General features: G+C 31.2%; 2 protein-coding genes across 5 annotated transcripts in view; one reads left to right on the top strand and one right to left on the bottom strand.

The window, feature by feature from the left end:
• Positions 1 to 25400, bottom strand: part of LOC139511174 (nose resistant to fluoxetine protein 6-like) — a 37608-nt gene extending 12208 nt beyond the window's left edge. Inside the window, exons 1-15 of the mRNA XM_071297750.1 lie at positions 25315 to 25400; positions 23642 to 24414; positions 22913 to 23097; positions 20786 to 20864; positions 19431 to 19524; positions 18328 to 18515; positions 17527 to 17694; positions 15560 to 15656; positions 14900 to 14992; positions 14110 to 14278; positions 13029 to 13108; positions 8881 to 8988; positions 7828 to 7951; positions 5638 to 5824; positions 4478 to 4620 (exon numbers count right to left, since the gene is read on the bottom strand). Of these exons, the coding sequence (XP_071153851.1) occupies positions 4478 to 4620; positions 5638 to 5824; positions 7828 to 7951; positions 8881 to 8988; positions 13029 to 13108; positions 14110 to 14278; positions 14900 to 14992; positions 15560 to 15656; positions 17527 to 17694; positions 18328 to 18515; positions 19431 to 19524; positions 20786 to 20864; positions 22913 to 23097; positions 23642 to 24077 (2151 nt within the window). The 5' untranslated portion in view covers positions 24078 to 24414; positions 25315 to 25400. The remainder of the gene's footprint in view (positions 1 to 4477; positions 4621 to 5637; positions 5825 to 7827; positions 7952 to 8880; positions 8989 to 13028; positions 13109 to 14109; positions 14279 to 14899; positions 14993 to 15559; positions 15657 to 17526; positions 17695 to 18327; positions 18516 to 19430; positions 19525 to 20785; positions 20865 to 22912; positions 23098 to 23641; positions 24415 to 25314) is intronic.
• The window catches only part of LOC139511175 (uncharacterized), a 42106-nt gene continuing 39294 nt past the window's right edge, over positions 24498 to 27309 (top strand). Inside the window, exons 1-2 of one of the 4 annotated variants that reach the window (XM_071297752.1) lie at positions 24498 to 24564; positions 26750 to 26918. In XM_071297752.1, the coding sequence (XP_071153853.1) occupies positions 26846 to 26918 (73 nt within the window). In that variant the 5' untranslated portion in view covers positions 24498 to 24564; positions 26750 to 26845. Of the gene's footprint in view, positions 24565 to 25619; positions 26919 to 27309 lie in introns of those variants that run through there. The other 3 variants (XM_071297753.1, XM_071297751.1, XM_071297755.1) reach the window with 3 other exon arrangements.

The raw sequence follows: 27309 nt of genomic DNA, 5'->3' as shown, positions 1-27309 counted from the left end.
TGGAAACTAAACATTTTATAAATAAAACCATCCCCAAACTAGTTAATGAAAAAGGGGAGACAATTTGTAAACAAGATAAAATATTAGAAGAGGCCAAAAATTACTATAAAAAACTGTATACTAAAACAGAAAGCTTGAGTGAAGTAAATCTTAATAGTGAAATACCTGATTCTGATATTAAAAAATTAAATGATACTTTAAAAGAATCTTTAGAGGGGGAGATAACTTATAATGAATTGACAACAGCTATGCGTAGAATGAAAAATGAGAAAAGTCCAGGGTCAGATGGCTTTACAAATGAGTTCTTTAAATTCTTTTGGATAAATGTAGGAAAATTTGTTTTCAGATCTATAATTTATGGTTACAAAAGGGGGGAATTATCAATAACTCAAAAACAGGGTATTATTACTTGTTTACCAAAAGGTGATAAACCTAGACAGTTTATGAAAAATTGGCGACCAATAAGTCTTTTGAATACAACATATAAACTAGCATCAAGTTGTATAGCAGAGCGTATAAAATCTGTTCTACCCATTATTATTAGCAATGATCAGACAGGTTTTATTCCTGGAAGATATATTGGAGAAAACACTCGTCTCATATATGATATTTTATTCTATACTGAGGTAAATGATTTGCCAGGTCTTCTCCTTCTCATAGATTTTGAAAAAGCTTTTGATTCGGTATCATGGAAATTCATAAATGAAGTATTAGACTTTTTCAATTTTGGACCCTCTATAAAACTTTGGATAAAGACTTTTTACACAAATATAAGCTCATCAGTATCCCAAAACTGTTTTTTATCAGATTTCTTTCAGATTCAAAGAGGCTGTAGACAAGGGGATCCTTTATCACCTTATATTTTTCTTTTATGTGCTGAAATTCTAGGAATTTTAATCAGAAAAAACAAAGAAATTAAAGGAATTAAAATTGATGACACAGAATATCTTATCTCCCAATACGCAGATGACACATCAATAATACTTGACGGTACACCTGAATCTCTAGATGCATCTCTTCGCTTACTCCAAAAATATGCTGAAATGTCTGGTCTCCATATGAACTTGGACAAAACAAAGGTGGTGTGGATAGGCAAAAAAAAATATAGTCAAGACACAATGTGTGTAAAATGGGGATTGGAATGGGGTTCCAGTAGGTTTACATTACTAGGAATAAACTTTTCTGTCAATTTGCATGAAATGGAACTGTTGAATTATGGTCCAAGAATTAAAGAAATTGAAAATATAATAAAAATTTGGTCTAAACAAACATTAACACCAGTTGGAAAAATAACTATCATTAAGACACTAATTATTTCAAAATTGAACCATCTGTTTTTAACATTACAAGCACCATACAAAAATACTTTAAAACAATTAACTGACAAAATTTATTCATTTATTTGGGAAAACAAACCTGACAAGATAAAAAGAGAAATATTATGTTCTGAACACAAATTAGGAGGGCTGAAAATGATAGATATTGACAAATATATAAAAGGATTGAAACTAACTTGGATAAGACGGTTGTTGAAAAACAACCCAAAACTAAATAAGCTATTAGAAAGTACTGAAAAAATTAGTATTGAAAACCTTGTTTATTTAGGCCCAACAAAAAGATGTAAAAACCCTTTTTGGGAAGAAGTTTTTAAAGCTTGGACAGATTTACAAAATAAATTCATACCAAAAAATGAAGAGGAGTTTTTATCAGATTCGCTCTGGAATAATGAAAACATAAAAATAGGAACAACATCCATTTTCTATAAAGACTGGATAGATAAAGGGATCTTTTTGATACAAAACATTTATAAAATTAAGTCAAACTTTCTTACTTATAATGGGGTCATTTCATCAATAAAATCATATAAAAAGGCTTTAAAAAACTATATATCTATAAACAATTGTTATAAAACACTAGGACCAATTATGCCAAATAATATAAGAATATTTTTTTTATCAAGAAAAGGCTCGAAAGATATGTATAATGTTTTATTTGAAAAAAGCAGTACTAAACTTAGATGTGAAGAAAAATGGTCCTTAACACTCAACAAAAATTTTGATTGGAAAACTGTGCATAATATGTCTTTTTACTCCACAAAAAGCTCAAAACTCCACTGGTTCCAATATAGAATAATACACAGAATATTGGGCACAAATAAATTTTTATTTAAGATAAAAATAAAACAAAGCGATAAATGTACTTTCTGCAGTGAAGTTACTGAAGATATTGAACACATATTTTGGACATGCCATAAAATAGCAGATCTGTGGTTAAGACTCATGGACTGGATTTATAACCAAACACAAATAATTATTCCATTTAACATGGATATAATTTTATTTGGAAATTTAGGAAAAACAGAAAATAATAAAATAAAAAACTTAATAATACTTTTATCAAATTCTTTATCTATAGAACAAAACTGTGTGAAAATCAAGTAAATTTTGCAGGGCTGAAAAACTATCTAAAAGAAAATCTAATACTAGAAAAGAATATATTTTTTAAAACAAAGCCTCTTCACATTGCCAACCTCTACTGGGACCCCTGGCTTCCATTATTAGAATAATTTTCACTTAAGCAACTTAATTAGCATTACCCTATGTAATGTTATTGTGCATTTTATTTTAGCCTTTCCACACCATCATATATGTTTTTATTTAATATACTGTTATATGTTGTTTATTGTCTTTTGTTCTTGTTTTGTGCCTTAGATGCATATACATTCTCTAATATCTATTTTGTGTTTGTATGAATTATTTACAATGGAAAACCAACTTTGCCAAATCTATTTAATGTTGCCAAAAAAAATACTGCTGCCAAATTCCAAATTTCAAGGACCTTCTATTTTTTATTTTTTTTTTTTTTTCTCTAGTTTTTATTTTTGTTTTTTGTTTTGTATTTGTGTTTTAATTATTTATTATTTTCTCTTCTCCTCTCACATTCTCTCTTAAATAAAATTCTCACTTTATTGATCAATATTGAAATAATTACTAACAATTTTTCTAAATATACAATCTAATGTTTAACGAGGCCGGGATAAGGTACCGGTACTTTCTGTATCAAACTAACAAATGTGAAAGTTTTCAATAAAGTATGTATAATTTAAAAAAAAAAAAAAAAAAAAAAAAAAAAAAAAAAAAATATCTTGGCAATAATAAAAAAAAAAAAAAAAAAAAAAAAAAATTACCTATCATTAAAATGTGTCAAATTAGTTTCTATTTTTGGCTGTGAAAGCATGTCTAGTATTGAGGTACATATTGTTAACTAGCTTTTTTTCTAAATAGTAATAAAATGTAAAGGTTTTCGTGTTTAGATTTTGGTGTGAATGCATGTCTAGTATTGAGCTATTTATTGTCAACTATGATTTTTTTCTCTTCAATCAATATTATTTACTTATACTCTACTTTTGTAGAGTATAAGTAAATAAAGTTGGCTTTAGATGAATTTGGCTATTTATTTTAGGTATTTTTAACATATAGCTCTTCAACGATTTTCGGTACTTATACATCTTCGGATTTCAAATGTTTGGCATTGAGCGTTCCTGATGAAGGTAAATCCAGAAAAGCGCTTCGGACGCAATAAATTATTAAACGTGTTGTTTTATATTTTTACATCACTGGGTCGATACCTCTGCTGGTGGACTATCAGTCCCCGAGGGTATCATCAGCTCAGTAGTCAGTGCTTCGGTACTGACATGATTAAACAAACTTTACTAAAATTGTTCGGTTATAAATTTTGAAATTATTATGAAACTAAGGTTTCAACTCCCTCAGGCAAAGTTGGCTTTAGATGAATTTGGCTATTTATTTTAGGTATTTTTAACATATAGCTCTTCAACGATTTTCGGTACTTATACATCTTCGGATTTCAAATGTTTGGCATTGAGCGTTCCTGATGAAGGTAAATCCAGAAAAGCGCTTCGGACGCAATAAATTATTAAACGTGTTGTTTTATATTTTTACATCACTGGGTCGATACCTCTGCTGGTGGACTATCAGTCCCCGAGGGTATCATCAGCTCAGTAGTCAGTGCTTCGGTACTGACATGATTAAACAAACTTTACTAAAATTGTTCGGTTATAAATTTTGAAATTATTATGAAACTAAGGTTTCAACTCCCTCAGGCAAAGTTGGCTTTAGATGAATTTGGCTATTTATTTTAGGTATTTTTAACATATAGCTCTTCAACGATTTTCGGTACTTATACATCTTCGGATTTCAAATGTTTGGCATTGAGCGTTCCTGATGAAGGTAAATCCAGAAAAGCGCTTCGGACGCATTAAATTATTAAACGTGTTGTTTTATATTTTTGTATCTTATCTAATCAAGACTGTCATTTCAACGGTTATGGTTAGACATCTGTATCAATATTCAGGTACATGTGGCTAAGCATGGCATTTGTGGATTATTGTATTCCCAACATTACTGTTAGTTTGCCAACATCGATGCAGTGATATAATATAAAGAAAACAACTCACATATTCACTGTCAGTCAAATGAAACATTCTCTGGTATGACATTATATAGTGCATCATGATTATAATATGTACAAGGTATGCCATGTATGTCAGTCTGCTGAGGGGTATAAAACCCTTCCACGATAAAATTACATTAACAAATCCTGAAACAAAGAGTAAATGTTAGATCTACTCAGTTGTATAAAACCCTTCCACGATAATATGACGTTAACAAATCCTGAAACAAAGAGCTAATGTCAGTTCCTCTTAGTGATATACAACCCTTCCATTATTATAAGAAGTCAACAAATCCTGAAACAAAGAGCTAATGTTAGTTCCTCTTAGTGATATACAACCCTTCCATTATTATAAGACGTCAACAAATCCTGAAACAAAGAGCTAATGTCAGTTCCTCTTAGTGATATACAACCCTTCCATTATTATAAGACGTCAACAAATCCTGAAAGAAAGAGCTAATGTCAGTTCTACTCAGTTGTATAAAACCCTTTCATGATAATATGACATTTTACAAATCCAGATATAAAGGTTAATGTTTCACATCAGCCTTTATGATGTGCGTTCTATGAGTTGAATCAGTGTGAGATTGCTCTGACGTCTCATGGTCTTTACAAAGATTTGGTTGGAGCCGTAGGAATTCCTAGCCCTGTCCATATAGAAAAAATAGAAACTTCTGGCCCATATTTGGGACGACCAGTTTCTATCTGGATATTATAAAAGATCGATATTTAAAGAGATAGATAATACATCATACGATTCCTTATTTTATTCCTTTTTTTTACTTAAATAAATTCCAAAGCACAACAAAAAACTTGAAACAAACAGCCCACCAGTTTCATTGATCAAGCTTCACGTTGAACAACACATCGGGAGCTCACGTGATTTATATTCATGGGCTAGTTTATACAGTTTAATAAGAAATCAGGGGAAAAATTATTTGTCAACCTAAATATTGAGTTTTATGATTCAAAATAGAAGCTTGTCACCCAAAGGTTGGATTTGCAATTTCGATGTTTCCCTTATGGACCGAACTATGACCTCCAACATTCCCAAGATATTATATCATTCTATTAAAAAAACAACACTTAAATTGCAACTTGTTTTATGTACATTTATACTATCTCAATAGTATAACTAAGTCTGATTGTAAATCATATAATTACCTCCATAACCTGTTGCACAGGCAAATATAACCCATGCTACACACGCACCCCAAACGGTTCTGTGGACTGTATTGTATAGAGCTGACATTTCTGTAGATAGTCGTTCACCGTTCATATCATCATACAATCCGTACAGTACTGCCATAGATACCCCGGTAGCTACACCCCAGCCCAGCAAATTAAAATACTGAAAGCAAATTACGATATTCTAATGCAGTAAGTAATTATAAGTATACGAAATAGGAACGGATCATAAACATACAGTCAACTATTCAGGAGACTTCTTAATGGGTCAAGTTAGGGTTATTTCAACAGCGGTAAACTGTTGTTGCCTTTATTTGTTCCGCTGACTCTCGCAGAGTTAAGAACAGTATGTAGTTTTTCTTTACTTTATTGTTGTTGCATATGATATTGATGGTCTTTTGCTATAATTCGTACAGTTGATCGTTGCTGAAAATGTCCAGGTCATTTGAACTGGAAATTATTCTAATTTGAATTATATGATTCATTTTTATCAATCAAAAATATAGTGTTCAATGCAAAATAATCAACACATGAAAGTCAGTTAATCGGATAAGTGTCATATAGGTTGTGTAATAAAATGATGCTTATCATGTACTTGTATTGGTAATTTCAATATATGTAGGTAACACTAAGGGAGATTTAAATCTTTTGATTTTTTCATTTGTAAAGTGAGGCTGTTAAAAACACAGGGACCCTAAATATGCGACCTGGTCTACCTATCATTTATATATCAGGAAATACTTGAATAAAAGAATTTGTTGTCGTTAAAAAATATCAATGTAATGAAATATGAATATGAAACTATACTTGCATGTACAATTAGGGCTGAGTTTATAAGCATGGATTGTACATTTTCTCTGTAAATTGGACGTTTATACATTTCTTTCAATTTGTATACATAATATAGCATATCACCGAATAGGGAAGTTTTCCTCATTTCTAGAAATTTGGTAGGCATGAAAATGTATGAATCCACAGTATATACTTGATGTTCTTTCGCTAAATAATTCAAAATTAATAATCGCTTTTACATGATCTATACATTAGGCTATAGCATGTTCACACTATACGGACCTCATGAAAAAGTGTGTATTCCAGACACAGAAACTACCCTTACAGAGTAATAAGGAAGAATGACTGAAATTGACACTTAAAAACTTGCAATCACGAATCAGTTGGGCGATACGATCCGTCTGTTTTTTAATTCGGTATCGACATTTTGTGCCGTATCAGGTCTTCGAATATAGGAAAAGTGGTCTTATCTGCAGTGTAAGTTACCTTTTTTGTTCTATTCCCGATAGTGATATTTTGATTAAGCTAGCCACAAAACCAGGTTTAGTCTTTCAGTTTTCTACATAAGAAAATGCCGGTTCCAAGTCAGGAATATGACAGTTTTTATCCATTCGTTTGATTGGTTTTTATTTTTTATTTTACCATTTGATTAAGGTCTTTCTGTTTTGAATTTACCTCATAGTTCGGTAATTTTATTATTGAACTTTTTCATGTGGTGTATGATGCAAGCAATCATTGTCATGTCAAAGGTTCCCTTTAAGGAATCGACGCACACGGTTTTGTACCTTTTGGCATTCGTGTGCTTACTTCTATATTTACTTTTATGTTTATCTCCTTATTAGATTTTTATGATATTCTAACTTTAACACGGATAAACAATTGTTGCATCTAGTTTATCTTATTAATGTAGGAAATCAGTCTTTTCCATATAATGTATTGTTGAAAACCCAGCTGATTGATAAAGACATTTCATTAGTTTGTAAGTATGGCTTTTAGTACTAACTGATATTAGTTTCATACTTTGATCGTTATGTCAATACCATTGCTGGTTTACATTCACTCGGAGATGACCAGCTTAAATATTAAATTCTTCATTCTCGACTTTGACTTTAAATATCAGTTTATTGAATCTGAAATTTCATCCTTTAAAAATGTATATGTATTCAGCCTTACCAAAATTCAATATAGGGCTAAGAGTTTAAATATATATTTGTTTTCTATCACATGGGATAGAGATGATTCAATACCTCCGTTTTATGTGCATACTATGCATACTATGGTAAGATGTAAATAAAGTTCATCTGTTATAGACTATACTGTAGAATAAAATATGTTCGACTTTTCCAGAGGTTTGTAACAAAGACTAACATATACCTTGCTCATACGAATGTTACATCTCGTTCTATACAGCAGATATCCGGTAAACATCCCAACTAAATATGGACCCATTCTGCAGTAGGATCGAAAGTATATCTTATTAGAATCAGTACCATCTCCTCTGCAATAAATACAGAGTATTACACAATTTATTTACAAGGCTTTTATTCATAAAGTTATGCAAATAGTTCAGCAAGTTTTTATGTGTGACGCTTTCTTTTACACTCTTTCTACTGAGCTGATTATACCCTTGGGGACAGATAGTCCTCCAACACTAATATCTGTGTTAGCAATAACAAGGTACATTATATAAATTAGGCGCCTGAAGCGCTTTTCTGGATTCACTTTCACTAGGAACGCATAAACCGATTATTTGAAAACCAAATTACGAATAGGAATTTATAATCTTAATTGAATTACCGGTATTTTCCGTATCTCATTTGCTAGATGATGATTATTTATCCACCCAGAAATGACAAAATTATACATTTAAAAGTTTGTTTACGTACAGATATCTACTTTAAAGACTGAAAAGGGAGACGTTTTGCGAATGTGTTAGCTACTGCTTAAAACAAATGAACAGTTCTTGTAAAAAGCCTTATTCGTAAAGTGAATTTACTGAATGAGTATCATTGTTACTTTCTAGCTGTAAGTCAACATATATATTATATTATTACATATATTATCAATCTAACTATTTCAATCTCAGCGTCACTGATGAGTCTTATTAAATTATAAGCCTGGTACCTTTGATAACTAATTATCAATTTCGGTACGATAAATGCGAACACAACAGTCATCAAATTTGAATTATTCAGTTCGATTACGTCATCTGTATCGTTGACATCGATTCCAGGATCTGTATCGTGGATATCAGCTTAATGGATGACGCTAATCCTTTTAATTACTCCTACTGGGAAATAGTGACAAGAAATTTCATTTCTAAAATAACTGAAAAAGGAGAGCAGAACAAGAATGTGCTCCCATTAAAATGCTTTATATCGGGAAAAGAAATTATATACAATAGCGTTCACATAATGAAATTCATACCCATTAAACGAAGATGCTGGGATGTCAAAATGTGAAGAAATTATACCAGTAGCTATCCATGTTCCTAGTAGAAATGCCATCATAATCCCAAAACCAACGATAGGAAAACTGAAATAATTCAACAATCTTGTCTGTAAATCAAATACACAATTTTATCTTATTAAAAAACACATAGAGACTCGAAGGAACACAGATGCTAGTGTTTTATAGTGTAACTTGATATACACAACACAAGTGTCCCATATGTGTTAGTTTCACAAATGGCTTTCGCATAAACTGGTTTTTTTTGCCAAATTAATGACTGGGGTAGAACATTCTTAGTGTTTTGAATGATGTGAGTTACATAGAAGGTAAATTTTAAGAAAATGATCACATCAATGAACTTTCATAAATTGATGAATTACCTTAACACAATTATAATCCCCTGTAAAACTCCGATACAAATGAATGCGAACGTTGACGCGTTCGAAGCGATAATCTGGACAACATTTGGGATGAAAATATATTCGAATGACTTCCTTAAACTATGTGACTATATATCAATCTGTACATGAATAAAGGCAACGTTCGAAATTCATAAATCGATTGATATCGGGTTACAAACTAAAACTGAGGGAAACACATCAAATATAAGAGGAGAATTACGACACAACAAAATCGCAACATTAAAATATAACACACACAGAAACAAACTATAATATACCAATGGCCATTTTCCTGACTTGGTACAGGACATTTTAATAAAAATAAAATGGTGGGTTGAACCTTGTTTTGTGGCATGCCTAACCTCTTATAACCTCTTTTATGGCAATGTTAAGTATAACATTAAAATGACAACATTACATGATAGGACTACAATACAAATAAATGGGAGAACATATAGGACAGATAAATGACTATATAATAGATATAAATGATAAAACCGGTGACTAACTACAAAATAAAAACGGATAGATAAATAACATATACCAGCATATAAAAATTCACAGCCGCGTTAGCCAAATCGATAAATGCACAAATTTAAGTGACGTCACATTTGAATTAGTGAAAATTCTCAAAAAAAGGATAGAATTAGGATAGAATTCAAGATTAGGTTTGTAATGTTGATATAACATTTATTAATAACAATGAAAATTACAATACTAATTAATATCAAATTGGGGTAGTAATAAGATAATTAATTTATTATACAGCTATGTCGGTAGTTCTTTTAAATCAATCTGTAAACCAAATATATCGTATAAATTTAGTTGAACCAAACTAAAATCTAATAAATGAACTCGATCATTTATTATCTTTACCATAACACACGAATACAACAGGGAAAACAATATTTACAACTACAAACGATAAGACATTTGACAAAATTCCGATAAGAATAACAAATATTACATCAAAACTAAATACATGAATTTCGGATAGAAAAGTACCGTGACACGTCTTATAGCAATGCGAATTCACACTCAGCAAAACAGTCACAATCGGCAATAAGTCACGTTCAGTAATTAAAAGATCAGACGACGTAATGAAAAACCACAATTTAACGCGTTGTAAAAATGTGTTTCGTTGGTTTGGACAAAGACACATCGTATAAATCAACTAATTCGTGACGGGGTCCGTAAAATTTACGGAGTGTCTTTTTTAGTCTGTCCTCCTCATAACTTTGTTGGAGTAGTGTCTGCGTTAGTAGCACACTCCTGTATATGAAGTCCGTATACTTTGAACATACACGAGCATAACGTATCAATTGAGATATGTAGACACCATACGAAGGGACAGAGGGTATGTTACTGCTGAGAAATGGGAAATTGATAATTGGAAAGTTAAAAACGTCCCGTTTATGGGCTATTCAATAATAGGACATCATCAATGTATCGGAAAGTAAAATTAAAGAATTTCGGAAGGTGCTTTTTCTTTTTGTCTTTTAGAAGGTTCTGAATGAATTATGCTTCAATACGAGTACAAAAACAAATCGGCCATTAGGGGTTCACAATTAATACCCATTGGAATACCGACTGTCTGTTGAAATATAAATCCTCCAAACTCAACAAATATATTGTTCATCAAAAAGTCCAGCATTTTGATAATATCATCTTCAGTATATTTTCCTGTAGATTCAGTATGGTTCTTCAGAAAATATGAATTATTGTAAACCAAAACTAGAAATTTGTATCTTCGATTCACATTTTTATAGAAAAGCTCTGTTACATGAGATGGTGACATCGATATTTCAACTGAGCATGGGGAATAGTAGTGTAAAGCGTAGACAAATTAAAAGTCTTTATGTTGCTGCAATATTGTAAAGATTGTGATCGTAGATTAAGTAGTAGATCTTTCGAATTTTTGAGAATCTACATCTGGTTAACACCACTGGTAGAATATATCTCATCACAATATTTTTGAAGCCTATCTTTAACTGTAGAAAGAATAGTAGTCAGCACTTTAGAGAGATGTTGTCAAACATTTTGATGACCCAGCTATGTATCGTTCTTTATATGGAGTTTTGTGAAGTTTTGGTATCCAGAATAATTTGTGGTTTATTTGATCAATTATAAAGTTGTTGCCCGTTTCAGAGTGTGTTAAAACATAAGTTAAAAATGCTAGATGCAAAATGCTCAGAATGGTTCCATTTTCTACAATTTATGAGGTACACATTGTTCAATACCTTTTCTTACTTTTGTGTCGCGATACTTTAAGCAATGATAAATTACTAATAAACTACCACGTGCCTTGAATTTTCCCCAAGAAGTCCAAGTACACACGATATTGTTCAAAATAAATTACCCCTATGCTGTAACATTCGTGTCACCATACATGTCAAGTTCGTTGCCTTCTAACAAGTAATCACTGAATAATTCGTTGAAAGAAAAACGTCTTAAATCCTTGTTTTTAAAAATATATTATTGATGTATATTGTAAGCCTCATATATGAATATAAATTGTTGGTAGTGTATGACAACATGTTTTACTACATGCACCATTCATATATAACAAATACAATATTTTGACAAAGTACCGGACAGTATGAAAAAAAGTAAAGATATCAAAGCGTACACAGTGTGAATATAATGACATGTAAAAAACATGCATTTTATTTTGTTTCAATTAACAAAAAAGGCCTACATTGTTTACATGTTTCTTAAGTCTATGATAACTATGATATTATCAAAAATGTCCATTTTAAAGGATATGAAGTACAGGAAACTTACAAATGCTTTAATCTTTTTATGCATTTATCAGTGTGTGAGCTTTAAGTGAATCAACCAGGGTATGTCAAATAACGTCTCGTCCTTTGTCTTAATCATTTAATCGGCAGATAGCAAGACCTATTCCTTAATACTTACAAGGTTGACATGTTGTATCTTTTAAATCATTCAATCGCGTAGTGGAATTAACTATTTGTGGATTCTTATAAATTCTATATATAACTTTTGGACTAGTTTAAATCTATTCTTACATACTTTTGATTTTTTAACCCTGTATGCCAACATTGCCTATGTAAAATTTTAAAATCGTTTGTATGCACATTGAACGACAAATTTATGTGACGTATAAAATTTTCTGACGTCAGACACTCAAATCAATGAATGTGTTCGTAGATAGTAGATGTTTTTGTGTTCTGTTAAATTGTTCCTTTTAAAATTGTTATACGATGATGACTGATGTACCCATATTTTGACTATTTTATTTATTGTGTCTGTTTATTCAACGCATCAATGTAAATATAACAGAATTTCATGAGACTGTCATTAAAGTGAGAGGGTTAGCGCTATAGAACCAGGTTTAATCCACCATTTTCTACATTTGAAAATGCCTGTACCAAGTCAGGAATATGACAGTTCTTGTCCATTCATTTTTGATTTGATTTTATTTGATTTTGCCATGTGATTATGGACTTTCCGAATAGATTTTCCTCTAAGTTCAGTATTTTTGTGATTTTACTTTTTACAACCGTGTTTACATGGTTGAAAAGTCGAATTGTGTACCTTAATACTCACAGGGTTGACATGTGTTGTATATTATACCTCAGTACTTACAGGGTTAACATAGTGTAATGTATACCTTGATACTTACAGGGTTGACATGTTGTATATTATACATCAATACTTACAGGGTTAACATGGTGTATTGTAAACATCAATACTTACAAATATAGTGGAAGTATAATCAATGGACTTAATACAAAGAACTGCATATCACAAGCCAAATACCAAGACCACATCATACACTGATATGAAAAAAGAAGCACAGCAATATATTTCATGTTTCCTAAACAAAATAAGTTAGAATTCCAGGCCCTTTTCCTTTTTATTTTTACAAAACACGATATAAAACATTGACAATTTTTCGATTCGAAACCCCGAATACAAGAAAAACTCTTTAATCCTAACATAAAGAGTTCATGTTGAGACACCGACACTACCAGTCAACACACTTATCCTGTTTTTGATGGGAATCATTCTGTTTTTAACATCATTCCTAACTCTGAACTTTTTCATAGACATTGCGGTATCAATTATTATTTTCTAACCATAATTGTTAATTTAGAATCGTAACTGTTTTCCTTCGCTATTAGACTGACAATTCAGTTATATTCAGATAAAGAATACTTATGACGTTATGTTTTTGTTGTTTTCAACTCTACATAGGAATTTAAGTTGCCCATTTGGTATTTTCCGCCTCTTTTAATAATCTTTTATATACACAGGACACACATTCTATACGTATTGTTTTTTTTGTTAATGTTTCGATAAAAAATTAAAAGTATCTAAATAAATACACACACATGGCTTGTCATCTACTCAAACAATAATTTGTATAGGATACATCGCGATGTGTTTGCTTTTATGTCTTCTACAGTACAACGCACTCACTTAGTTATATTTACTGAATGAAAATTCATGTATTTAATACTTGCAATTTCTTGGAATTTCTTTTTATGTCTTCATGCTTAAAAACTGTATATTTGTTGAAAATAGATACATGTCATGTTCTTGCATGTTATATTTATGTTTGTATATCAACGTAGCTTTTTCACTTCGCGGAATTCTACAAACATTTTACTGGAACATTAAAAATATGTTGAGCCGTTATCGATTTATCGTTGTTGCATTAATTAGTTATCTTGTTAAAAATAGCAATATAAGCGTTTTTAACTAGCCAGTTTAATTTAATTTCGGTTATCTATAACTAGTTCTTCAAATGAAATTTGCACTATTTGATATGCACCTGGTTTTCTTTATCATCGATGAAGTTGTTTATATAAAGTAGATTGTAATACCACGCTTTCTCACAGTGGTTCTTCTCAGGTCCGTCTTTAGGCCAGTTCGGACCACTACCAGTATAATGGAACAGAGACACGTATACCATCAATACCAACATGTATGGAGGGGTTAATCTAAAGACAGTATTGAAATGTTGTTTAAATTTTGTGTAAAATGTATAATAATAGTAAACATAATAGCAAATTCTCATAGTGTTTTGAATTGTCTTGAACGAACTAGTGTTCCATATTGATCAAACTAGATGTGATGTAAACATATCTAAAACAAAACCCGTACGAACACTAACCACGTCATTTTAAAATAGAGAAGGAACCTAGACTTTAAAAATTCCAAATCTAAAACAGATTTTTTAAATCTTTAGATTAATTTGCCAGAAAGTATCCACGACCAGCCGTCAACATAAATTTCGCCGAAAACCAAAACAAATTATCTCCATACATACAATAACAGTGTCCCAACCTCAGGTGTTGCATGGACATGCAATTGTACATTTCATGGAAGCAGATCAACAGACATAATTACTCAATTAAATAAAAACTGATATGAAATAAATAAGAACGGCTTGAGAAAAAGTTATGAATTGGTTTGAATTATGTCTATGCTGTTACAACCGGAAAGATATCTTCGAGAGAAAGTTAAATATTAACTCATCAACATGTATGGACGCTTCGATATTTTATAACATAACGACAGAACTGTGACATTTTTTAGTATTCAGGTAAATCAAATTTCACCTCCAAAATCGATGAAAATAAAACATTCCCCAATTGAGTCGTCCATTTTTCTTCTTTAACTCTTTCATCACCAAGTATGTTAATAAACATCCACTGAAATAAATAAAAACAAACAGTCATTATAAATATTATCTATTTAAATCGGTCATTAGCTGTCACCAGGCTTAAATTAAGAATTCTAACCGTTTTTGTTTAAATTTTTCAAAAGAATAACTAATGATTTTTCGACATGCTATGGAGGACATGGATATTCTGAATATCTATTAACTGATTATGTACAAATATCATTTGGAGGTAAAAACATCTTGCTTTGAATGCAAATGACCTTTGTTTAATTTGTTGCTAAACCAACTTTATAAAAACAAAATACAGACGCCTATACAGATACAGAAAATCTTTATGAATCTTCATTAGAAAGCGTTAATATATGTCGACAACCACAGTAAATACAAAATGAACCATCCAATTCTGCTATCTAATTGTACAGCACAGTTTTTTCCCAACCACATTTATCTATAAATCCTTTTAAGCTAATCTACAAAGATATATATTTCATATACATTACTAGAAACTACACGAGGTTAACGTTTTAGAAAAAAAATTGAATCTAAAAAAAAAGATAATGATAACGGATTACATTTATCAAAATATTTTTGTCACCTGAGAGTAAAAAATGTGTCCACAGATACTGTAGCATTAGCTATTGCTCCAAATGTCCACCGTTTTAACATCTTAGGGAAGAAAGACCCTATGTTGTCTATTAAAATATAATACTATTCTGAAAAAAATGCTTTGCTCATTTTATCCGTAAAATAAATTGAAACTTGTGCAAATAAAACATATCAGTAATACGATTTCTAGTAAGCACTTAATAACAATGTCTACAAGACTGCCAACCGTATGTTTGTACACTTCTACAAAATTGAAACAATGCCACACTATGACTTGCTGTTCTGTCATAATCTTATTAATATGTCTGTTTTTAAAAATGAATTAAAAAAAAAAAAATACAGTAAAGTAAGTATGAAGCAGGATCTGCTTACGATTTCAGAGATAAGTCTTTTTATGCGATGTGTTACTTAATCTTCAGTTTTTTCTCGTAGACCTTTGTTTGCCTAATCGTCGTTATTTGTTTTAGCATTATCATTTGCCCTTTAGAGTTTTGATTGTCAATTTAGAGTGTTCTCCTCTTTTTTTTTTTTACTAAGGATCATTTTATAGTTATAGATTATTAAAGACAAATGTAGATAACTGCTTTGCCTTCAATAATGAACAAAAGCTTATAACAACTCATTAATAAAAAAAATAGTCTCAAAAAGTATCAATCAGTTCAGAACAATTCAAGTGAAAAGAAGCGATGAATGCTCTGAAATCGTTCGCAATGTCTAGATATAACTTCATACAATAGAAAGATTTTTTAAGCTTTGTTTTCCAGATATATCAGCGCTTCAGAAGGTATTTGGTTTCGGATCTTAATATATAGTTGTAATATTGTGTTATTATGTTATGGTAATTTTTGTACTCAAGTCTTCATTTTTTCTAATGTGCTTCTTTGTTACATATTTGTTTGTTTATGTGGTTATTAAGATTATAAAACAATGTTGACTGCTGTACTCCTTTTTATGATATTATAACCTATTAAGTCTGTTCGTTTTCAAAATAATGGACCTTTTTCGAAGGACCTTTTTCGACTGTCATAACCGTGAGAGGTGTAGCTAGATATAAAACCAGGTTCAATCCATCATTTCCTACATAAAAAATGCCTGCTTTTGAGTTTGACATTTGATTAGGGACTTTCCGTTTTGAATTTTCCTCGAAGTTTATTTATGTGTTTACTTTTATCTATGATATTTAGATTTAAGATTCTGTTTTAATTTTTTACAACTGTTTAGACCCCTGTCCATGTATTGCTAGGTTTCTTTCTAATCAATTCCTACCTATGTACATGATGTTTGTATCTGTGTCAAAGATGACCATGCATACATTTAAATCTTTTTCACCATTGTCCATAAACCCGTACTCTTGTTCTCGATTGTGCAATCATCGAATGAGACTTTTTACCGGATTTATACTTGTATGTGGAACACGACGGGTACTGCATGTATTGCATGGACTACATACTTGTTTGCAGCACATGAGTTTACCCTTGGTTTAGGTGGTGTTTGAGTTATACAGTCTTTATTATGTTATTTTGCATTATTGTTGCTTGTCCTTTCGTCATGGTGTTTTGGTTTACTTATGATCTCAGAATTATATTCATAATATCTTTTCTCTCTTTATTTTCCTACCAAAAAGAGATACAAAGATTTTGAAGGCTCTATTTTAAGGCTTATTGATTTGATGCTTGTACATTGATTTCCCTTTAAAGGTGATTGTTTGTTTACTTCGATGCTTTAAATAAGGTAACATATAATCGTGAATTATATTATAAATTTGAGAATGGAAATGGGGAATGTGTCAAAGAGACAACAACCCGACCAACTAAAAAACAACAGCAGAGGGTCACCAACAGGTCTTCAATGTAGCGAGAGATTCCCGCACCCGGAGGCGTCCTTCAGCTGGCCCCTAAACAAATATATACTAGTCCAGTGATAATGAACGCCATAATAATTAACAATATTACATACCTGACATCTGTAAAGGCATTGTATATGTATGTCCAAGAATGACCCATGTCATGGAAAGAAATCTTATTCCATTTATGCATGTCAGTATGTCTTTATTTTGCGTGGTATTAAACAATTTAGCTCCATTAGTATAGACAGAAAAGGCTAACAACAGATTTCCAACCAACCCTGGAACAGCAAATATTGACAGAAATACATATATTTAAACAAAAAATGTTTTACTCTACATTCCAATGCCCTGAGTGGAATACTAGTAGTCGTCATAAAAGTGTATAATCAATTTGTGACCACTTTCATTTTCTCAAATCTACACTGAGTCTTAATATTAATGACAGGGGATGCATGCATAGAATGAAACGCTAACCCTGTCGACACATCTCGTTTAGTTAGTACTTTCCTTAGTGTTTCTTGATTTGGATAGGGTTGCATCGATGGGATTTGTTAGAACAGATAACAGAAGTTTTTTGATGCTCTAATTAAGGCGACAAAAGCCTGTCAACGTCCCAATCGTGTAAAGCATTCAAGAATAGATAAATCAACGTAAAGTAATGGGGGAAAAACATGGGTTTTATGGTCAAGCAATAATTTAAAATTACCCTATAACTTTTATGGTGTTAATTTATGTCGTTCATCTGTATAACCGAGCGTTATGTGTTTGGTCATTGTGAGTTAACTCTCATTCATGAAGTCAGTATTATCTTAACGCCCATATATATTTATGGGAGTTAAGTGCCAACTGAGATATGTGAACGTGTATGGTTGCCTTTTTTTACTAAAAAAAGGATATGTTAATTTATTAACCTGGCTGGTTGTTAGTTATTTTGTTCTTCTGATTGTCTATTAATGGTGCCTTTTCATCTACCTCTACTGCAATCTCTTCACTAGTTTCAGAAATGGTTTTGGTCTCTTTCCATCTTGGCCATTGTATGATAATAACATCATAAGCAGTTCCAATTGTCATTACGGCCAGAAATATTGAAAGAACAACCCTAAAAATGGAGCAATGGGTTATTCATATGGATACTTCGGTATACTTATAATATTACAACTATGTACAGTTTGTATTTATTATACCAAAACACACCATCAAATGTATCTGACCGAAAAAAAAAGGCAAATTCATAATTAGTTTGAAAAGTAACCTGTGTAAACTCTGTATAATGGAAAGATTGATCATGTTTTACAATAAGTAATAATTAGACTGTATGATAAGATTTTGAAATGGAATAATGTTTAGCATCTTTGATTACTTTTACTACATTTTCGGAGAAATCAATTCCACTTGGGTTTGATGTGATTCCAACTGCTTTGTTCATAAGGTTTATCTTTTGAGTAAAAGAACATAAACACGAATTGTACCCGAATTAAAAAAAGTGAGGTCAATCAAAAAGTACCAAAGTCGGTATGAAAAACATTATTGTATAGTTGATAGTGCTTATAAATACAGGGGTTGATAAAATGAAAACAACACTGTAAAAGCTCTTGCGTCCGAATCGCACCTCTGGACCCACCAGCACGAGAAATGTAAAAAATGGAGAAAAAAAAACCATCATAAGATGCATACTACCAAGTCACATGAAGAGTTATACAAACAAAAGGAACATGATGGCACAAAGTCATATACGTGGAAAACTGTGAAGAAGAACTTAATTTTAGCCCATAGAATACATTACCCAACGTGTCCCTTCACAATTACCAAATATAAGTGTTTGATCTAGTTTGAATATGTTATTATTATGAAATAGTTGTTTATTAAAATATTTTTTTACATAATTAGTAGATGTAGTAAATGAGCTATTAATTATTGTATTTACCTTATGGTACAATGTGTATAATATATGTTGTGTTTGGTTGTCGTTTATTGTCGTTTATTGTAGCATACGTAAACGTTTGTTAATACTCACAGAACGACTATTGCTCTAGTATCGAATGGTTGATCTGGTGCTATGCATTCACCAGGCCATGTCACAACTGCACCATCAGAAATGGCAGGTAAAACTAGATAACAACACATGTTCCTATTAGTAAATAATTATCTAGCAGTGAGAACGTTCGTTGCACAGTTTCCAAAAATGTTCACAAAGTCTATTAATGATTTATAGAAAACAGACAGGAATTGATGAAAATCCTATAGAATCATTACTCAAAACGGTATGAAAAAACGTGTTTGTTGGAGAGATATCTTGTTTATCGTGCATACATTTAAAACATTAAAAGTTCCAGTAGAAGAACTTGTTTATTTCTGATCATGATATATTTGAACCTATAGCATAGAAAAAAGGAAAGCACCAAAACACTGAACTCAGAGGAAAATTTAAAACGGAAAGACCCTAATTAAATGGCAGATTCAAATTTCAAACATATCAAACGAATGGACAACAACTTTCATATTCAGGCACAGGTACAACATTTTCTTATGTAGATAGTTGACACTATAGATTACCTTCAACAGATTACGTTAAAGGTTACATTTAACTGTTTTGAGTCAGGCGGATCAGATAAAATTATATATAACGCTATAGGTTGCTTTTAAACTGTTTTGATCAAGACTAATCAAATAAAATTACACATAACGGTAAAGCTTGCCTTCAAACTGTTAAAATTCAGGCGGATCAGATGTAATTTCATATTACCCTATAGCTTGCCTTCAAGATGTTTTGACATTTTGTCGATAACTAAACTGTCAGCGATTTTGAATAACTTGGCAAGTTCTGAAATAATCAATATCGGCATATCGAATCGTATTTTGGCTTTGAATAGTTTTGAGTACTACTAACGAATTGTATTGCATGTTGTTACGTTTGTAATATTAATTTTAAATATGGGAAGGTTAAGTTTAGATGTATTTTATTTGTAATAAACAGACCGAAAGGGATAAGACGAAGCGTGATCCAACTTAGAACATCTTTATCAACTATACCATATGTAGACAAAACAAATAATATATGCTTTTAGTGATTTACTCTGCAGATACGTTAGAAAAAAAATCTAATGTTGTTCCTTCTTCAATGATCATGATAGTTTCAGAAATGATGCAATTCTCGTTGGTTTTAATTTTTTGAAGTTTTTAAACAGTGTTACACAGACCAATTATTTTAGAAACGTTAACAAAATAGAACATGCTACTGATGTTATTGCAATTTTTAAAATGCCATTCTCAATAAAGTTAGGTGATTTTAGGTTAAAATACAAACAGATTTACTACAATAGTTATAACGATTGTCAACTTAGGTTTGATTTGTAAAGATAAATGTATTACCGTTATTTACGAGGAGCCACGTATCTGTAGCACTACAGCTATCTGGGACACATACTCCTAACTGTATAATTGATTGAGGCTGAAATGTATAAACATTCATACAAAGACGAGATAATGCAAACTACAGCTATCTGGTACATATACTCCTAACAGTATAACTGATTGACCCTGAAATGTATAAACATTCATACAAACATGAGCTAATACACACTACAGCTATCTGGGACACATACTCCTAACAGTATAACTGATTGACCCTGAGATGTATAAACATTCATACAAACATGAGCTAATACACACTACAGTTATCTGGGACATATACTCCTAACAGTATGACTGATTGACCCTGAAATGTATAAACATTCATACAAACATGAGCTAATACACACTACAGTTATCTGGGACACATACTCCTAACAGTATAACTGATTGACCCTGAAATGTATAAGCATTCATACAAACATGAGCTAATACACACTACAGTTATCTGGGACACATACTCTTAACAGTATAACTGATTGACCCTGAAATGTATAAACATTCATACAAACATGAGCTAATACACACTACAGTTATCTGGGACACATACTCTTAACAGTATAACTGATTGACCCTGAAATGTATAAACATTCATACAAACATGAGCTAATACACACTACAGCTATCTGGGACACATACTCTTAACAGTATAACTGATTGACCCTGAAATGTATAAACATTCATACAAACATGAGCTTATACAACTACAGCAATCTGGAACATTGGACACATAATCCTAGCTGTATAACTGATTGAGCCTGAAAAGTAGAAACATGAGCTAATACAAGCATGAGCTATCTGGGACACATACTCCTAACTGTATAACTGATTGAGCCTGAAAAGTTTAAACATGCATTCATACAAACATATGTTAAAACGCTTCAAGTTAATATTTTATTCTTTTGGTAAATACAATTTTTTACTCATATATAATATCGTTTAGAGATTTTTTCCCAGTAAAAGTCACCATGAATCAATGTTCCCCGGTAAGACTCTAATACATATCAGTAAGGAGCTGAGATGATGAATATATGAACGACACGGAAATCTAATTACAAATATGATATATGATGACTGATATAATTTAGAATTAAAAAATCAGCAATCAAGAAGTCATCACTTGTTGATGAAATTAACTATTATTATGTTAGGTGGTGTTACAAAGTCTATCCAAATAATTTTGCAAAGGTTTCCGTGAGGTGAGTGTTTTTATGTATACTCCGTGGTGAAGTCTCACTGTAAGACTTTGACATGAACGACAGCAATACAAGTGCTGTTTCCTCGTATTCTTTTTTGGCTGTTCATGAACTGGATGGGTTCCTCATATCTTTTTTTTTTATTATGATCATTGTTAGGAACATGAAATTTTCATTAAGCTATTTAAAACACATTGTTTAGGCGCAAATGGGCTTCGTCTCATTTGACACAATGTTCGTTTTCACTGCATTAAACATCCCCAAATATTCGGCCTTTCAATTGCTATATAGCGAATGCTATTGATTGGTTGTAGGAGTAACTTCAATAAACAAATATAAGTCATCAGGGGCCACTTTCATGCTGAGACATTTCAGTATAAAATTGCAGACCTGTGCTGCAATGATTGGTAGATACAGTTTTAAATAAAGGAATTTTGATGGATCAAAACTAAGTTTAAAAATGCTGAATAATTTAAATAAACTCATCATAGATACCAGTGTTTTAATACCGGATTTAAAAGTGATGAGGTTATGTTCGGAATTTAGTACATTTGTCCTTTAATGAATGATATATGAAAGCTTTAAATTTCAAACGTCTAACAAGTTAATTGAAATTAAAGGTTCACATTGGAGTTAATCGGAGATTTGTACTGAATTTAGCCCTGTAAACATAAGAAAAGTGCTTCCAATATAAAAAAAAAGAAGATGTGGTATGATTGCCAATTAGACAACCGTCCACAAGAGACCAACATGACACAGCAATTAACAACTAAAGGTCACCGTACGTACGGCCTTCAACGCATCTTATAATATGTTGGGTTAGTTCTAGAACAGTCAACAGGAAGACCTCATCCCCTTTTCAAATATATCTAATTACATAATTAAAACTTACAGGCAATGTTTTACTGAGTTCACCTTGAGGCACAATGTATACTTTACAATACTGTCCATCAAATCTATATGTGATGTTATTGTGGTCTGCTTCAACTTTTATTTCTAAACACTCATCATAGCTGCCTAACCACATTAATCCGCCGCTTAAAATGTTGGAAGACGGCTTACCTGCAGCGTCCACCACTGCAAAATTAAGTTTAATTACAGTTATTTAACATTCAAAAGCAATTGCCCCTTCTCCCGCCTTTTTAAAAGATATAATTGTATAACCTTTCTTATTGTTATGTCATTGTCCAATAATAACTTCTCCAACTTTTTCGGATTACCGGTTCTTAGTATGTTTCCCCCCTTACTTTAGATCATCACCGATATATTTATTTTCCTTCATTTTTATATCATCCTTCATAGTATCCTCTTTTATAGGTTATCGTCCTGTGATATCATCTCCCTTCCTTTACATTATGTATACCTTTTCTTTTTACAGTTTCAATGTTAGATAAATGACATTGAGCAAACTTTGCATGGTAATCATATTTTTTTTACATTATGCCACAGTTAGTTAAGAAAACCAAACGATTAACATACAATAGAATGAGAAAATCAAGTTATAGTATTCAAATATTTTGACTTACCTGTATTAGGCATTGATTTGTTTAACTAAGAAATGAAATAAAAAAAAGTGCAAAATATGTCCCTAAAGCAACGCAAATTTATTCCAGACCCTTACTTCTCATTGCCCAGTAATCTTGCCTTTGTAACGCTTGTGAAACAAGTTGTGAATGGTTAAAACAAAGCTCTGATATTGTCGGTGTAGGTGATACTGTCGTTTCTATAGATTCTGTTGTACTATTCAATGGAATGTCTGTGACATTATCTGCAACAAAGTTTTCTGCGCCCACATCATCACGTTTATAAGTTGTCATGTCATGTCCTGAATTAACATAGTTGAAAATATTTCCAGAAGTAGATAATTTAGCTGCAGTTTTTGTAAACATTGCATAACTCTTTGAAGATTTATTGATGAGTTTAACCTTGTTAGATACTCTGTTAATATTCTGTAAGATATCATAATCATGATAATGTTCAGCTTTTCCGTCTTGTGATAGACCAGAGCCCCAAAAAGTAAAGCATATAATTGTCAATAGCACAACGTATCCGAACATGTTTAAGCACTGTTATGAATTTTAATTACACCAGTTTCTGTTGTTCTTTCAGAGTCAAAATATGTGTATGATTTAACTGTTGATATCTTTATTTGTTGTTGTGAAATGACTCATTATCACACACAAACATGAATCAATGGTTTATCAACAATTCTAATCTTGTGAATTTTTATGTTAACAAATATTACCAAATATCTTATGTGTTTATGACAATGGTTTTTAATTGCAAGTCTGAAAATAGTGACCTGTTTAAGCAGTTAGACCATACCACTCCTTACAAATTAAGTTCCGCACCCCATGGCGAACAGCTATATGATCTTAAAATACTTGTCTCAATCTATCAAACAAAAAAAACATGAACGTGTAAAACAGTGCAAATAAATACAGCTCTACATCTTTTACTTAAATTAGATCGGATAGGCAGTACGAGTAGGAATGTACTTATCGTTTTTAGATTTTAAAACTGTACACAGTAGTTACTTATAAGGTAAGTAACTCGATACAATAACTAATAACATACAGATTTGAAAAACAAGTTATCTTCCCCACGTGGCTCATTTGTTTTTTTCTTCTAATTTGTGCAATTTTGTTTGGATTGTTTTTGTTTTGGTGTATTCGGTATGTCCTTGCTAATGTCATATTCAGTATAAGTAAACATTGAAATGTCATGTTTGATCAATAACATGGTATTGGAGCGATATAAAAATTAATATGGATATAAATAGAGAGCGAACTCGTGCAATTTGATTTTTCTAGATCTGTTTTATTTTATATTATAGATAAATAATAAAAGTAAATCATCGATTACACCGGTATTAGAATGTTTTTTTGTGGATCGAATCATTCAATCAAATGATTAACTTTTGCTTCACTTTCAATGCTGATACTTTTCTCTTTGGATAACCGATTAAAGTACTCACAGTTACTGACAGCTAGTTGAAATCCACCAACAACTTATATAAGAATGCATGCATCTTATTTATTGAAAGTAAATTATTTATCCTTTATTGTGGACCTTACCTAGTTTTTGGTGGGGTTCGTGTTGCTTATTTTTTAGTTTTCTATGTTGTGTCCTGTTAACTATGGTTTTGCTGTTTTTCTTTTTCATTTTTAGCCATGGCGTTGCCAGTTTATTTTCGATTTATTATTTTGACTGTCCCTGTGGTATCTTACGTCCCTCTTTTATAGGTTTTAGTTTATTGTTGTTGATACCTTAAGTCTGTTATAACCAACTCACATTATAACAAGGAAGTAACAATTAAGGTGTTTGTGTCTTCATGGTGGCACGGTAGTATTTGCATTCCAGAATTTAGGTTGCTCTTTTGTGTACCCTACTTAGGTTAATGTATCTAAACAGTGTGATTGGACAAAACATACAGTATCAACTGAACATACTTTCCCAAACTGAGGGATGAATCAGGTGTAAAAAAATATGAAATAATTTTACATACAGATGAAAATGAATTTTTGAGAATTTTTTTAAATTTTTTATTCACTGCACCATAAAAGACCTAAAAGTACTAGTAGCCTTAGGTTTTTAAAATTAGCAAAAAAAGTAAATGGTCATGATACATATTCAAATTCATTTCTGAATAGTAAAATGAAAGTACTTCAGTTAACTGTGAATGTAGAATTTTTTGCAGTGTTAGAAAGTGGTGAAAATTCTAAAAAGGCTATCATTATCCCTTATGGGCCAGGAAATACTACCGTGCCACCTTAATCATACGATAACCATACAATATTGCGTAGTCTATTGAATAAGAAACAACTTAGTAACAGATGTTTACAGTTATATACGTTTGTGTGTGATGACGCATGATTCTAAATAGAGTCCTTAAATTACGGAATACTAACACTCAAACGGAAAACGTGTGTAAAAGAATATATTTTGGAACATTGTTTATTATTTTGATATACCAAAACACTTGTTAAAGAAAAGTAACTGATTGTTCGGAAGAAATCCTAATATTTATTTTAAATGCTGAACTGTGTAACTATGAGATGAATACTAGCTGACTTAAATCTTTTTATAGCATGTGTATTTTAAATTTAGGTTTATATAAAGATAACAGAAGTAAATAATGTAATGCAGGTTCTCGAGTGCAGGTTATAAATATATCTGAAGAAAATATGCACAGAATGTTCATGGTGTTATCATTTTCCTTATACAGAGAAAAAAATATTGTAAGTGTGAGAAGGTACCAAACCTATTTATTATATTTATTAATAATTTGTTCTAATCATGAATCTACATGAAATATTTGCCATTGGACAAAATGTTTGATATAATCTATTTATAGAAAGAGGAAACCTAATTCTGTAACAGTATAATGCTGGTTTGTAAAATAATATGATGGCTTTCTCAACCCTCACCCCTTCTTTGGATCTACCTATGCTTTTACTCAAACATCCAATTCTATTTACTTGTCGTATTCTAAATATTTGCTAAAGCTACACAAGAAATTATTATGTTAATTAGTTTTATCATTCCGCAAATCAGAAGCAGACAAAAATAGAACTTTGTAAATAACATTGGTATGATAGTTTCAGTCGAATCGAAAGCTGGAATGATTTTTTAGAAACGGAAGTAATTTCAACTGGATTTTTTTCTGTCTATGGAAATAACCAGTGCGTCTGATACAACAATTCAATAATCGTTTATATATATGTAGGTTGTTTTGAATGCAAGAGGATATGCTATTCTTCGGGTGTATTTTTATAGCATGGAAATATAACATTGTTTAATTGGAGAATGCCTACAGTATAAAATGTCTCTCAGCATTGACAATTGTGGGAAATTAAGACTGATTATTCTAATTTGGATTTTGACGTTAACATTATGTAAGTATTTTATAATTATTCAGAATATCATAATAATATATGCATGTTAAAGGGAACATAACGGTACTCCTTTTTGGTTGGGTTGTTGTCACTTTGACTCATTCCCTGTTTCCATTCTAAATCCTAATGTTTATTTATCAGTAAGAGGATTGCATTGCTAACTGAAAGTACTATATTTCGTCTAGTACAAAGTAGTGACAATTTAGGACAATTTAGTTTGCAATCAATAAAGCAACTCATTTGTTTTAATTTGTCACGTTTTGTTTATCTACAAAATAAATTTGTCTGCCAATTGATTGTAGAACTAAAAACTGATTGACATGTAATCATTGTTAAAAGCAAAATTTCCTGGTTTTTGATAAAAAATCAAATAACAAAGGGACAATGTCAT

The sequence above is a fragment of the Mytilus edulis genome, chromosome 2 (assembly GCF_963676685.1).
Source record: "Mytilus edulis chromosome 2, xbMytEdul2.2, whole genome shotgun sequence".
In the NCBI taxonomy this organism is placed as follows: domain Eukaryota; kingdom Metazoa; phylum Mollusca; class Bivalvia; order Mytilida; family Mytilidae; genus Mytilus; species Mytilus edulis.
Note: the sequence above shows the minus strand (reverse complement) of the source record. Positions and strands in the feature narration are given on the sequence as shown.